Genomic DNA, 15,887 nt, shown 5'->3' on the forward strand with positions numbered 1-15,887 from the left:
GTAACAATGACATTAATATGACGTAAACTTTGTAGGTTATGTTTATGTTTCACCTACATTCCTTTAATACTGTTTACCCATATATCTATGGATCTGAGAAGTTTGTTAAATAATAAAAGAGGACTAGTAGCTGAGGATTTTAAATTGAAATAGAATACTGTTTGTCATGACACATGAACATTTTTGTATAAACAATTCATTATAAACATAAAATCATCCACTTATATGTATAAACTATATTTTTCACAAATGTTGGAATGACAACGTTGTAGGCTCTAATATGCCGTTTGCTACGATTTGGTTTCATTCATTTATCGACAAACACGATACCTGGGCGTGACGATGGACCAGCGTCTCACGTGGAAACCGCACATCGTGGAGACGGTGGCGCGAGCGAAGACCACCAGGGCTAGGCTCTATCCCTTACTCAAAGGTGGAAACACCCTCAGTTTAAGGAATAAGCGAACGCTTATCAAGGTGGTACTTCAACCGCAGCTAACCTACGCCTCCACGGCGTGGGGTCACGCGGCAAAAAGCCACTTAAAGTCATTACAGGCTGTGGAAAACATAGCCCTCCGCACGGCCACCGACGCGCCCTGGTACGTAAGAAACACTGACATATTACGAGACTTACAATACACAAACGCTACACAGACAATAAGACAAAACGCGGAGAAACGATTTGACGTAGCCGCTAGACATGACAATCCCCTCCTCAGGCAAGCCGTTGACTACGTACCCGACGTGACCGACAAACACAAAAGACCTAGACACCAACTTTTTGACCCCGGGGGCCCTCCGCCTTCCCCCCCCCCCCCCTGCCCGCTAACCTTTTCTGTTTCAGAGACAGCCAGGATCAAGAAACGAAGAGAACGACACACACAAACACACCCCCCATACCCTCTTTAACCCTCCCCTCCCTCGCTAGCCTAAGGGTCACCTTAGCAAAGCGCATCCCAGGCTGCATAGCCGCACTACCCTACCCAACCATACCACACATAAACATGACACTACCCCCGGGGTTTACACAGACGAGCCGGCGAAGCAAGAAGAGCGCCAGAAGAAAGGGCCCTAGCCGGCGGGGCCCAGCCAGGACAAAAGGAGGTCCCACAAAGCGCCTACACCGGCCGCATTTGCGGTCGGGGTAGACGACGGATGGGGCCCACCTACGAAGGCTGTCCAGGCCTACACGAGATGAGGCAGGATAAAGAGGGATAATCCCCCTCGATCCCAAATCATTGAGGCCAATTTCTAGCCATAGAATAATGGCGCGCGGCGCGGTTTCATTTATGGGACTTTTACAAGTTTATATTAACAAAAGGCTCAAATAGCTGACGATGAATCAAAGTATCAAAATTCTGTATAAATAAAACACAACAAACTGTTTTAAATGTAACCGTTTTCCACTAAATTGTTAAAACAAAAACGTTGTAGGTATAAAAAATTCATTGTAAATGAGCAAAAATAAAAAAATTGCTTTCGCATATAAGTTGTTTAACAATTACATCGTTTGTGGCCATTCACCAAACTGTTGAAACGAAATCTTTGTAAGCTCTAATGTGGCGTTTATAACAATTTGATTTTAAGTAAGAAAAAATATATATTTCTTTAAAAATACAGGTATCAAAAATAAGTAACAATTTTTTCTATTCTATTAAATAACAAAGGCTAAATGGGAACTTGGAAAGTTTCGGAAATTTGAATATCTAGGAGGTTTTTACATAAATTAAACTAGTAAACATTTAGAACTAATGAAAATATTTTAAAGTAACGAGATTTTAGATTAAACCAAACCGAATAAATAACCGTTTCACAAAATATAACGCAACTTTTTAATAAATAGAACAAAGCAACAAACGAACAAATACCCAAACAATAAATAAATTTTCGTGTAACATCTCCTTTAACTGTAGAAAGTAACAGTTTTGAAATTAAGGCTTACCGAAATCAAAGGAACACTTTTGTGTTAATATGAAATTAAGGGAATTTTCTATTGCAACGCTAAAATTTAACAAAAATTAAAGATTTTTCTGTTTTCAACAAGTAAACCAACTCGAATCATTGTGTAATGACATTCCCACGCCGCAATTTCAGACTTCATCGAAGGTACTCGGAGGAGAAAGCTTCTTAAACGGCGACTCCTTACCGGCGATTTGATCGTAGATGGCTCCGACTAAGTCCCTATACAACATCGGGTTAACGTTTTTCCCGATCTTGTACAACACAAAAAAATCTCCGTACGTTATATGATTCACAACGATCTCCGACTTCTTCTTGTCCAAACTCCTGGTTTGAGCCCTCAGCAAGTACACCCTGAACATGGGCACAAACAGGAACAACGCCCTGTACACCAAGGATAAGAATGAAAGGACCAGTAGGATAAATAACCAGTACCACAGGACTAAGAAGAATTTCTCGTTGAGGACGTTTAACGGCAATATGCAAAGGGCGTCACGGTTTACTTCTGTGCCCGAAGGACCGATTTTGAAGTAAGTGCACTTGGTGATTTTCGGGAACACCTCGTTCATCGGATTCGTCAGCCTGTACATTTTGTATGTGGCGTAGGCTATCCCGTACACGGAGAAGTGCCCCGTTATGAACCAGTCCATGAAATATATTTGCGCCACCTGAAAAGAAGAGTTACAGTATCATCGGTCGATTTTCAAATCCGAGTACATTGTTTTTCGAGGCAATCCGCATTTATTTTTTGTACTTACCACGTTTATAAAGTTTAGAAACTCACAGAAGCTGTAACGTACTGTATATATGTTGTGAACTTGCTTTCCGTTTAGTACATATTTAACTAGAGTCTCTTTTTTCGCGCTGTTCCAATCTGGGGTCACCACAGGACCAGCTTAAAAAAAAAATCATTTACTAATTTGAAGAATATTCACGAAAGGTTGTAGTAAAATGAACGCCCTGTATAATTTAGCCTAATATGAACATAATCACTGCATACTTCATGAAGAGAAACTAAGCAACAGCAAATTTTGCTCAAATCGGTTAACTAGGTTCCGAGTTAAGAAGAAAACAAGAAATAAAAAAAGAAACTTCATTCTAACTTTTTTGCAACATTTGGTTAAATCTACACCATTTGGGTTTTAGATTATACCCTTGAAGTATGTAACATTCGTTATTTGACACCCTGTATATTATCGTAATAAAACAAGCGAGGAAGATTTTCAAGTGATTTGAACCTCTCTAATAAACTAATCATGCAATTAAAGGTTTTTATAATATAAACACATAAATTCAGTGTCTGCCAAGTGTCCCCTTTGTTTATTTAAGAGTAAATTTATAACAAATCGTAAATTATTTAATATTTCCATTTCCTTTGTCCTTCATGAATAACAAACATTTTGAACCATAAAAAATTTATAGAAAAATTAATTTGAACAAAACGCAGTAAAATTAAATTTTTTTTAACCTTTCAAACAATGATTTCTAATAGAGTTCCTCTTAACATTCGTTGAGAGGAATTTTTCAATATTATACATAGTCCAAAAATATAGTTTCTTACTTAAATCTTTCACAAGGAACTGCAGTCTTCCGCCTTCCCACATTTTCCATAAATACCTCGGCAAGTAGAAGATTACGGCTTGAATGCAAAAAGCAATGCATACCCACTGATAGTAAACTTGCCTAGTTACAGCTTCGGGATCCTGATTAACTGAAAGGCCAAGTCCTGGTAGATGTGGATCTACAAAAAAATCAATATTATTAATACAGAAAGCTTGCACTTTTTAGGAATGTGTTGTTCTTACCATTCAGGGTTCTTTTCACTATGAAAGTTCCATAAATCCAACAGAAGGTATCGATAACCTCCTTCCTTTCCTCAACGTCGCAATCTATTGGGTCTCCGAAATATTCCTTGGTGGTTAATAACACAGAAAAAGCCACAAGTAAAATTACAGTCACTTTATAATGTAGTTTGAATACATTATTATCAATGTGGACTTGTTTTAGCTTAATGAGAGATTTGAAAGAATTCAAAAACTTGATCATTTTAACGAATTTGTGGAGCACAAGTAACACACAACCGACCAAAACCTTTTTTCAAATGAAATGAAGAAACGCAACAAGTGTTTTTCAACTTCACTTTAACATACACACAAAAAACGATTTTTTGTAACAAAATAAAATCGATTCCTTCGATTTTCAAAACTTATGTCTAAACTTACTTTGTGAGCAAAAGTGGATAATCTCTTAATTTCGTTATTATATGGGTATAGTTTATTTTATTTTCTAAATAATTCTCAAATCGTATTTTGGTTAGGGATGGCGTAATCTAACGGTAATTGTTAGTACTTATTAAAATCCTTTTTGATAATAGTAAAGAAATCTTGAAATAAAAAAAATACTATTAAGGAAATCTGTTTCACTGGAACAAATCCACAGCTGCTTTGCACTTATATACGTAGATGGCGCTACTGTGGTTTAAAGCACATCAAAAAATTGTTTACATGCTTTGTGCAACATTTGTTAACATATTATTCACTGTTTGTTTATTAAAGTCGGTTTTATTGTTGGTTCACCAAAAGCTTCCCTAATTACAACGGTTATGAAGTACTGGGAGAAAGTTTAGCGTGTAGGGGTTGACCTTGTGAACTTATTAAACAGATCTCGTGAAACATTTTAATTGAAGTCTATTAATAATTTTACTGGCAATGCTGGGAGCAACATAAACACATTCCCACACAGTTAAACGGTCTTTTCAGTAATTAGCGTGATGTACTCGATATGGGGGCATGTCTAACGCTTGAACGTGAAGAGGGTAAAGCTAGAAAGCGCAGCGAAGAGATTGACCGACAACTGGGAGAGTTTGCTAAACTGCAGAGTAATGTTATCAAGATATTACTTCTTGGTATGTTTGAGATATATTTAAAAATGATTTAAGTGGTATGTTTAATCAATGTGGTTGCTTTAGGTGCTGGTGAAAGTGGGAAAAGTACCTTAGTGAAACAGATGAAAATTATCCACGCGGATGGATTCACTCATGCTGAATTGAGCAGCTATAGGCCCACGGTCCTGGACAATCTATTGGCTTCTATGAAGTACGTCCTGGCTGGTATGGGCATTTTAAGGATAAATTTAGAACATTCTAGGAATAAGGTAAGATCATAAAATATTTATAGTATATTTTACTATGTAAACGTGTTTTTAGATCCACGCTCAAACCGTATTGTTGGCTAAAAGCTGTTTCGATATGAGTTTTATGGTGCTTCCGAATGTGGCAGCTTCTTTGCAAGCTTTATGGTCTGATAGGGGTGTTAGGTTAGCCGTAGCCAGAGGCTACGAATACGAATTAAACGACTCTGCGCTTTAGTACGTATTTACGATTACCTCTTTTCCTCGGTTATTAATAACATTCCTTGTAGTTTATTTGAAAATATGGAACGAATCTGTGATCCGAAATATGTGCCGAACCCGACTGATGTACTCAGAGCGAGAGTACGTACTCAAGGCATCATAGAAACTCAGTTTCGAATAGACGATATGATCGTCAGCATGTACGACGTTGGCGGGCAGAGATCTCAGAGAAGGAAGTGGATATACTGTTTCGACGATGTTAGAGCCGTACTGTTCGTTATTTCACTTAGTGGATACGATATGACTTTACTGGTAAGTACGATCTACGTAAAATATGTTACGATGAATATCGAAGCTTGGATATACGCTTTTAGTGGTGAAACGTTTGAGAATTTAATTTTGGAGAATTTTCGTCAAGCATAAACGAAAATAAATAAGCGAAAACGTGAGAGATTTTTATGTTCAGTATAATTTTATTATAAAATAACGAGTTTTGTGAAGAAATTTACCTTGTGACGTAGCCTAATCTTCATTATTGCTAAAAACCACGTTTTTCGCACCTTTAGGTTAGGATGTCTCAAAAACATGACGTGACGACGCAATTCTGAGGTTGAATTCATGTTTAGCATGTCAAAAACATTAGAAAAAGCATAGCCTACTTTCTGGTTAAAAATTTTCTTGGTATCGATTAATGCCTCCATATTTTTTACAGGAAACTAGTGTGTTTTAATTTGTAGCTCATATAATAACAGAGATAATGACATGATTCAAAAAACAAATTTTTCGTAAAGCTAAAATTACTGTTTGAATCAAGTAGACCTTTACTATTTTAGCTGGTCCAGTTTACAGGGTGTTCTAAATTTTGGGGAGAAAACTTTTCTCTTGCACCCTGTATATTTTAGTCAAAAAAAAACGCGAAAAATTATATATGTATGTCTATATTTCAAAACGCTGTATGTTGCTGGTGGTTACATGTACGACACCTGTTTTCTAACCTCAAAACTTACAATTTTCTATAAAAAAATATCAGAGTAACAAAGTTCACTTATTCCGTCTTTTTATGTCTAACTTTCCTGGACTATATGGTGCATGAGTAGATTAATAATCATTTATCTAATATCTAAATCGTCCGTATTACTAAACCAGTTTGACAGGAAGTGTTTTACCACGATCAAACATTTAAACAGGTGTTTTTTTTCCACAGGAAGACCCCAGTGTCAATAGACTTGAAGAAAGTTTAAACTTGTTTGGGCAGATAGTGAATAATCCGTTTTTCAGAGAAGCCTCGTTTGTGTTGTTTCTCAATAAGTTCGATCTGTTCCGAGAAAAGATTCTGTATTCCCAGAGACACCTGAGGCTTTATTTTCCAGATTACAAAGGTGAGTGTTCACACAATTGCGCACACTTTTTCTCACTGTCACTTTCACATATGAACACATTGTTTGACTGTAACATTTATACTCTCCACAGGCCGACACTTTGATGTTCTATTTAATTTTATTTTGAATAGTTTAACATATAGTTCTGTTGATTCACGTCACTTTCGCTATTTAGCCAAAAAATATTTTACTTGTGAATTAAAAAAAAAGTAACATTTTCTAAAACTCTCTGTAGACATTTATTGTAAAGTTATGGTTTAACTAGTTAAAATTTATTGAATTTAAATATAAATACGTTAATCAGTAGTGTTGCTGTCACTAAGAACCTCAGAAGTTTGACGACATTTGACAAACGACGTATATTTTGTAGGTTATATCGCACAGAGCGACCTACACCGTAGATACAATGTAATGTTCTATGACAGTAGGTCTTACGTAGCAATGACATTTAAGATTTGACATATACTTTGTAGGTTATATCTTCGAGAGCGACCTACGCCGGTAGATCCAATGTACTGCTTTATGCCGTAGGCATTGACTATCAATGACATTTAACATACGACATATACTTTGTAGGTTATATCTTCGAGAGCGACCTACGCCGGTAGATCCAATGTACTGCTTTATGCCGTAGGCATTGACTATCAATGACATTTAACATACGACATATACTTTGTAGGTTAAATCGCACAGAACAGCCTACGCCAGTAGGTACAATGTAATATTTCGTGTTAGTAGGCATCGAGTATCAGTGACATTTAACATACGGTGTATACTGTGTGTTACGTACATTATTTTTCATTGTTTTTGTCCGACTTACGATTTTCTTGTGTAAAGGCCCCGATCGGGACGTGGACCGAGGGGCCCTCTTCATCCAGCACAAGTTCATTCTGAGGAACGGCGACTCGAGGAAAGTATTGTACCCGCATTTCACCACTGCCACCGACACGGCCAACGTGCAAGTCGTCTTCCAGGCCGTCATGGAGATGGTGATTTCAGCGAATCTCGGACAGGTTACGTTGTTGTAGCTTTAGCGAAATAGACTTAAATCAATTTAGCCGTAATGCTTGAGATGCTGCCTTTAGGTGTACAGGATTTGTATATATGAGCGCTTAAATGATAAAATGTTACGAAGAAAGTAAGTTCGTTGGGTGTCGTTTGCTGCTGTTTCTGGTTGTACCGGTAAACTATTTCGATTAAATTTGTTGGGTTTCGCAAATTTAAATTTTTTGCCGATGTCGTGTTCGTTTAAATTTGACTTTGGTTGGTTTCTGGCTCTTTGATACAAGATAAGGGGCGTGAATTATTGTATTTTCAGTCGAATTAAAAGAAATTTACAATTTTTTCGACTTTTTATTGTTACATTTTGTTACTATCTACTATTTGTGGATTGATATGTAGTTCACCTAAACAGATCATTGACTTTGAAATTCACAAACTAAACACAGTGCTTTAAGAAAATAGTAACAAAACACCTTTTATTAAAAATTGGGGAAAGTTGGTCCTCACTTAAAGTTATGCCCTCTATCTGCATTTTGCCGAGAATTTTTAGATATTTATCACGTTACTCAGCAATTATCTTAAAAAACAATCTTTATTTGTAGCAGTTTATTTCTTTAGATTTAGCTTTTTCGTTACATTTTTATTTTTTTCGTATTACTTTTTATTTTAGGTTTAGGATATTGCTTGTTCAGCTTTTTTGTTTAAGTAGTTAAGGCTCTAGATCTCAGACGTGTTCATTTAGAAAAGAAATTACTTAGAAAATTTGAGTTTAAGGAATCGACACATATCGAAATTGGATAATACTCGAATAACTTCCATCGTAATACTAACGAACGTATCGCTTTAAACATGTATTGCCTGTGATACAACGGCCTTATTAATCCTGCAAGTATTCGATCGCTTCCAGAAGTTCTCTGTCGTCGATAATGCGACGGAATCATCACTCATCTAGAAGATCGAAAATCGTCTCGGTAATTTTTTCTGTTGCGGTAATTAATAAATTTGTAAGGAATTTTTAGTCCGTAAAGCCTACAGAATTTTAAGTGACTGAAAAGGGAACATCGCCATCTGTTGTGAGCCATGTGAACTATGTAGTTCCAGTGGGAGAGGTTAGATGGCGCATTTGAACTAATAATGGGCAACTTGCTTATATATTTTTTAAACCTCTAGAAATAATCGATAACCTCATATTAATCATGTAGACATCTCATGGAAGTTGTCAGTGATTAATAGAAGAGCAAAAACAATGTTTCGAACGGGTGTTTGTTGCCGCGCTAATTCGTGACGTCATTTAGTGCGATGGAGGATCTTGAAGAATGACAGGGACAGACGGACGAGACATCAGTTGTGTTCTTTAATTCGTTGTGTTAATTTTGATCATATATAATTAATTTGTCACATTAAATCAATTATGGACTAAATTTTCATGCAACTTGCCCGTTCAGGGACTACGTAATTTGGCGAATGATTTTTTTTTTTTTGGTAAACCGCGTAGGTTTTTGCAAAAGCAATGTTACGATGACGAAATATAATTTGTTTTCATTAAAGTCGTTGTGAATTTACGAATACGTCGGTATTTCATTTAATTATAGCTCGTAAACGATTGAGACAAGTATTTTATAAATATGGAATAGAACGTTGAACGGAACATTAGAGATTAGTTTTTAATAATCGGTTAAGCGTTGAAGCTCATAAGATGAGAGGCGGTTGGGCGGCAGCCTGATAAGAAATGTGATTTTATTTTGTAATTTGTGCTTATATAGTTTTAGTTTTAGTTTTTAGTTGTGCGTTGCATAGTACTTGTAATGCGTTTGAGTATTGAAACGCGCTTCCAGATTTTTAAAGTATATATACAGGATGTCCCGATTTATAGGTGTACGCATCATTAGTGCAATAAAAAAGAAGAAGCAAAGTTAGGTCCGATATTTTTTATTAAATAGAAATTGTAACGTGCTCAATGTCACAAACGGCCTAACACAACTATTTTATTTGGAAATTTGGAAATATATTTTAATTTCGCTTTACTAAATTTGCAAATAATTTTATTTTTCCTGATACTCCATTCGAATTAGAGTTTGAATGTGAGAAAGTTAATAGTAAACATTTTATTGCAGTTTATGCACTAAAAAATGTTATCTAGGGGACAAAGAGGCATAGGTGATTTCTCTTTTTTTTTAAATTAGCGTTAAAATAAGCTTTATTTAAAGTAAAAAGAGTGAATTCCCAAGCGGCTTTGCGTGACCTTGGCACAATTTGTTTATAACGCTGTTTTGCACGTCCTACTTTGTTAGTTGTAAAGGGCAAATTAATTTCAACTTTTTGAAATTTTTCATTTTCGATACATTTCTTTGGACCAATTGGAACCTATATCTACGATATTACCTTCTAAAATTAACGTTTTAAAAAACAATTGTAATAATAATGCGCAATTTTTGAAAATTTGATATTTCCCCGTTCGACCTTTATTTTACAGTTAACATATTGAAGAAATATGACTATAGGTACCTTAAATTGTAGGTAATTTAATTCCCTACGGCATAAAATAACCAGTATTCCGATACGTCGTCTAGATCTTCATGCACAGTAAAAGAAATGAAAAAACATCATTTTCCTACTTATTTGCAATTTGCCAACTTAGCGTCACTTCTTTCGAGTTACATTTTTGATATTATCATTCTAGATACCATTTCCCGTCATAAAGTGCAAAAAAATGTCTACTAATAATTTTTTCAACTTTTCAGTTTTTTCTGATCTGATTCGACTGGAGTATGAATAAATGTCGAAAATGAGAATAATTCCGCATTTTTTGTAATCGAAATATTTTGCTAACACTATTAATATTCGGTAACTGAAAAATTTTAAAAATTATCACAGTAAAAGGCTCAATATTTGCAATTTCGTGGAATCGGGACACCTCGTACATATCACGTAGCAATTAAAAGAGAATATAGTTTACTTATATATTTTTCTTTGTATAGATCAAATCTTTGTATACGTAGTTGTATACATTTTTGAAATACTTATACCTTGCATTCTTACTTGCCTGAAGAGTACCGATGATTGTTTCTTCGTACCACTGAATAAAATTCGTGTTAACATTGAATCAGTTGTTTTTTTTTTCATGTTTTTAGTAAAAAAAAGTGCAGTATTATTATCCAATAGGAAAAATGTAAGTATATACATTTATACACAATCATTTTCGTATACATTCAGTATCGCCATCATATATATATATATATATCGTACCTATCGATGGGAGTCTGGTTCATTTTGCGGAACTGGCTTGCAGAGAAAACAAGTAAAATAATTTATTTTGTACAAATTTCACGGAAAAGTAACAGCGCCTCCATTTTTTCAGTAACGTGTGCAAAAATGGCGCCATTGTCGGAGATATACTTTTTGTCTGTATCTCCATTTTTAACATCCAAAAAATAAAATACTACATAATGCATCGTCCAACGTTTGGTAAATACATTGTACTGAAGCCTGTCATTTGTCCGGTTAGTTTAATATTTATAATACGACAGGTATTTTTACATAAAAAAAGTAAATAATACTTTTTATGCATAGGATGTTTCACGTATGTGAGTACCTATAAGTATTTTTTAATTATTTTCTGTAAATATTTGTCATTATCTTACAGTTTACAAACTGCCATATTTTTGCTAAGAAAATATAAATTTTTACAATCGAATCTCTAGCATTTAATATTTGCTGTAAAAAGTTTGTTATTTTGGGTGAATAGCCAATCTTGAATCAGTTACTGATCTCAAATATTTTGATTACCGATTGTTCAATTAGTAATTTTAAATTTGCCGCGTTATTACAATTACAAAGAGAAAGCCATCTATTAACAGTTGATTGAGCTTAAACACAGTTCAACTCCAGGATTAGAGATGGCTCTTAATGTCACATTTTATGACGTTAATTTATACGTTACAAAATAATATCTACAAATTAAAAATAAGGCGTAAAATTATTTCTTGAAATTCCAGATATTAGTAGTTACTCATTATAAATAATAAAAGTTATTTTGGAAGAGTTTCTAAATACCAAAATTTTCAAATAATATTTTTAATTGATATTTAGGTGTACAAAAGTTACTTTTAGGAAATCGCTCAAAGCATTTCCTTCAAGAGACTGTAGCGACCTCTAGGGAAGGGCACGAGATAGTTGAATATATGTATTTAAAACGCTTTTACATAGAAATCTGATGCAGAAATCAGTAGATATGTTTAGCTCGTATATAGCCTGTAGCGCAAAGATGTTTGTAAAATACATCGGCTAACCTTCATATTCGTTATAAGAACTCTTGTTTGTCTATACAAAATACAAACGAAAACCACTGCTTTTAGTCACACTTTGGGATATCTAACGTATTTTAAACATTATAGTTCCTGCCATCTAGGAGCCATGGTGTAGAACTAAGACTTTGTGTACAACAGGTTGTGTTTAATTTTAGATATTGCTCACAGTTTTGGAGGAAGTTAGATCGTCGATAGGTGGCGACACAGTCGACGCTTCAAGAAAGATGATTTGTTACAAAAATAAAGGTAATAAATTGAATAAATAATAATGGTAAGTAAAATAAGACAAAATTATCGATTAAATTAACTATTCTTCTATCCCATTGTAAATGTTATCATTACATCTATTTAATGATAGAGTTAGATCTTTCATCGAATTTGCTTGGACTTTATTTACATTGCTTTTGTTCTTGATAAATGTGTTCCTTAAGGGGCGGTACACCTTTTTCAAAAAAATATGTCAATAATGACACATTAAAAAGAAATATAGTTAACATTAGCGTTTATTCTCCACACAGGTTTTGTAAAAATAAAATATTAGGTTATAATAATCGTCGAACGTGAAAAAGAAATAACAGTATGGTTCAGGACATTGATTAAAAAACATTAAAGCGGAATGATTAATGCTTAAATTTTTATTTATATTTCAAAACATTATGATATATGATTCTGATATTATTCCAAAAACTTATTTCCCACAGGGCTTAGATTTTAATTCTTTTAAAAGAACTACTGTAGAGACTATGTAGCCGACTATTAGAATACTGAACGGATAAAAGAAATCGGACACATTTAGAGGCCTGTTTTCTCTACGGAATTGCGTTTTGCTATTTAAATAATTGTTATAAACAACTGTGTCCTTCGTGTACCTAAAACAGATAACTGTTTTAATTATTTAGAAAACATTAAATAAAAGTTTATGCCAGTCTTAGATTAATTAAGTTGGGTTTAGACATTAAAAAAATTAAAAAATAATCGATTTAAATCAACGTACCAGTATCTGAGTAGACCGCTGGACTCCATTCTACTTATTATTCGAGAAAAGGCGCGGATATAAGAGGCAGTTTTCTTAAAAGGCCAAGCATGCCATTCGTCAGGGATCACGGTGGCAGAAACAAATCTTAAATTTTGTTTTTGACTGCTTGTAAGGTTGCATAGCCGTAACGTCTAAAACATATATGTACAGAGAGCAGCAGTTTTTTTGTTAAAATCTGGATGTAGCTTAATCAGCATCATTTAAAACCTCAGTATTTCAAAATTCATCAGTTTTTTGAGATTCAGTCCTGCTTGTTGTCTGTTGAACAAAATCTGTTCGAATTCAAATCCGTAAAATCCAGTAAGCCTTGGAAATTGAGAAAAATCTGATCATTAAGGACGTTCGATACACCTCTTGCGGGGCGGGCGGTGCGGAGAGTATGCCTGTTTATACACGGGAGTCTTGTTGCAGTACCAACCTTACATAAATTAATTTCAGCGAATTAAGTATGTTATTTAGAATGAAATTTATACAACACATATTAGCTTACATATTTTTTTCGTGTTTAATACACGTCAGTTCACTTTTTATTTGAATAAAAGCGTCTATTTATTCATTACGAGCTTGTAAAATTATGGAGGAAATCTGGCAACATTGCCATGGCGTGGTGGTAAAAGTTGGGTCAACTGTCATTACTGTCAACTTTGCGCGAATTCCGTAAACATGAATGAACAACCAAGGTACAAAGGAAAAGTAATGACTGAAAAGTAATATAAAATGAGTGTAAAAGAGAATGTGGATTGATGAGAATAAAATAAAATGTGCAAACCGAGAATCCATATGATAACTATCAAGAAGTTCAGTGTATGATAGTGAGACGTCGACTTGTCAAATTGAAGATTATGACATAACATCTATACTGTTCGTTTTGCAAAGAGATCCTTTCAATTTTTGTTTCAAATTGCTAGTATATTGCTTTAGATCACGAAAAATTTATTTAATATTAATTATTACTACATATATTTTCGACTGGAATAATTTTATAATCTATAATCGAGCTATTCAAATACATATAACGCATCAGTCGAAGCATTAAATACAGCGTACAGTGTTGCCATATTTCCTTTCATTGGATCAGATGTTTGTTCAAATTTGTCAAAACGTTATCTATTCATTCCATTATCTCAATAATTACATTGTAAGTGCATATTTTTATTGTTTTAAAATGTTTAGTAATATTTAATTCTTTATTTACAATTTTATTTTCCCGATCCTAACCATTTTTAAGAGCAATATTCACGTTTGATTAAAGTTTTTTCCCAACTCCCATAAGAGCCTGTGTAAAAAAGCATAATTTTTAAAATCATTTTTCAAAAAAACTACGTTGTCAATCGATCTGATATTTTTACACAAGTCAGTTTGCATATTTATTAACAGATTTCAATTGCTTTGAAAACATTCTTACCATTTTTCTTTTGGTATCGAACCTCCTTAAAGTGTTTTTTTATGTATGAGATACCATTAATACCTGTTTTACATTGACAATTTATTGATCAATTAATTCATGAAGTCGCTTCATCGAGAAATTCGACAAGTGTAATGCACCAAATTTGCTGTCAAATAACTTCATGAATTTATTCATCAAGTTCATTCTTGACGAACATGTTTTAATTTTCGTCAATTTCTTCGTGAAGTTCAGAAGTACCAACCCAACAATTTTCAGCCTCAGGTCAGTAATGAGGTTATGTTATTTGAATATGTAAATAATTGTGTGGCGTCGTGCTAGTTTTGCATTGTTTTTACTGATTTGTTACTTACAGAAACTAATATTTATATAATACGGTACCGCTGTTGTATCACTACAATTATGAGTGGAAAGATGACATTATTGAAATTTATTTACTTCTTTGATTCATTGGCAGAACTGATTCATATGTCAAAAAACTTGACAAAGTCTGTAGCAGTGTAAAACCACACTGTTTACCAATAAATTCCTGAATTCATGAAGAAATTCGTCAATTTATTCATGAATAAATTGTCAATGTAAAACAGTTATAAGAAAAGTTTCTCAAAATGGAAGTCTGAGTATTTCAGCAAAATTTTAATGTCCTAGGCCTACTTTGATATTTTGCTTGATTTCAGATGTTTCGCAAATAGGCATAGGGCCATTTAGGCCTCTGAGAAATATGAAAGTCTGTAAAGTGTGTCTATTAAATTGTGCCAAATAAAGGAGGTTTGGTTAAAATTGTTTCGATTTTTTAGGAATAATATCCAAACAGATTTGAATGTCGGCATAAAACTTGGGGTACAGGGTACAGGGTTTTTTAAATATGTAATAATTGCTTTTGACGCTGCTTGTAGAGGGCGACATCTATAAGGGTACGCTTGAATTAAATTGGCTTTATATTGGCTGATATTGGTTGATAAATGCAATCATCTTGAATTTTAGCTCTTTACATTTTTTTGATACAACTAACCGTTTTCGAGAAAATCACTGCTGACTAAACGGTAGTATTGTCACTAGTATTTCAACATTTTTTAGTTTAGATGGATTTTTCTGTTCTCTCATTATCTTACGATTCTTATATCTATTTTGCGCCAGCTTTAAAATATTTTGTGAAGTCTCCTACAGATACAGAAATACCATTTTAATGGTTAGTGAATGTTGGTGAAGATTTTTTTAAATTTCGCATTCGAGATCACGACAGATTTTATTTCACAAACAAGTAGAGCCCCAGCAGGCCATTGTATACTGAATAAAACTCTCTACGAGAGATTTTTGTTCCACGAAACAAAAAAAGCTTCGCAATAGAACATTTCACGTTTTATATAATTAATTCGCAATAAATTTGTTGTGTTGTATACAAACCGCGTATTTTAACGACTCTTCTTCTCGTGTAAGAGCGATCCTGT

At 34.1% G+C, this 15,887-nt stretch overlaps 2 protein-coding genes across 2 annotated transcripts; one reads left to right on the forward strand and one right to left on the reverse strand.

The window, feature by feature from the left end:
- Positions 1–1,931: 1,931 nt before the first annotated feature.
- LOC108913116 (innexin inx2-like) lies at positions 1,932–4,005 on the reverse strand. The gene is made up of 4 exons (XM_018718594.1): positions 3,765–4,005; positions 3,521–3,700; positions 2,718–2,854; positions 1,932–2,627 (listed from the first exon to the last, which is right to left on the reverse strand). Exons 1-4 carry the CDS (start codon positions 4,003–4,005, stop codon positions 2,091–2,093), a joined length of 1,095 nt encoding a protein of 364 aa, XP_018574110.1. The 3' UTR covers positions 1,932–2,090.
- Positions 4,006–4,476: 471 nt separating this feature from the next.
- On the forward strand, positions 4,477–9,738 carry LOC108913113 (guanine nucleotide-binding protein G(o) subunit alpha-like). Its single transcript, XM_018718591.1, has 6 exons — positions 4,477–4,864; positions 4,928–5,112; positions 5,165–5,325; positions 5,379–5,622; positions 6,515–6,689; positions 7,527–9,738. Exons 1-6 carry the CDS (start codon positions 4,741–4,743, stop codon positions 7,715–7,717), a joined length of 1,080 nt encoding a protein of 359 aa, XP_018574107.1. The 5' UTR covers positions 4,477–4,740; the 3' UTR covers positions 7,718–9,738.
- The last annotated feature ends 6,149 nt before the right edge of the window (positions 9,739–15,887 follow it).

The sequence above is a fragment of the Anoplophora glabripennis genome, unplaced genomic scaffold, assembly GCF_000390285.2.
Source record: "Anoplophora glabripennis isolate ALB-LARVAE unplaced genomic scaffold, Agla_2.0 scaffold1097, whole genome shotgun sequence".
Classification (NCBI taxonomy): domain Eukaryota; kingdom Metazoa; phylum Arthropoda; class Insecta; order Coleoptera; family Cerambycidae; genus Anoplophora; species Anoplophora glabripennis.

Excerpts from the sequence above, each read along its gene's own strand:
- LOC108913116 (XM_018718594.1), bottom strand. The coding sequence starts at position 4,005 with ATGATCAAGTTTTTGAATTCTTTCAAATCTCTCATTAAGCTAAAACAA. Across the intron at positions 2,855-3,520 it reads GTTCCTTGTGAAAGATTTAA|CTGGTCCTGTGGTGACCCCA; the intron begins GTAAGAAACTAT and ends TTTTTTTTTAAG. Across the intron at positions 2,628-2,717 it reads TTCTAAACTTTATAAACGTG|GTGGCGCAAATATATTTCAT; the intron begins GTAAGTACAAAA and ends TCTTCTTTTCAG.
- LOC108913113 (XM_018718591.1), top strand. The coding sequence starts at position 4,741 with ATGGGGGCATGTCTAACGCTTGAACGTGAAGAGGGTAAAGCTAGAAAG. Across the intron at positions 4,865-4,927 it reads TATCAAGATATTACTTCTTG|GTGCTGGTGAAAGTGGGAAA; the intron begins GTATGTTTGAGA and ends TGGTTGCTTTAG. Across the intron at positions 5,113-5,164 it reads TAGAACATTCTAGGAATAAG|ATCCACGCTCAAACCGTATT; the intron begins GTAAGATCATAA and ends ACGTGTTTTTAG.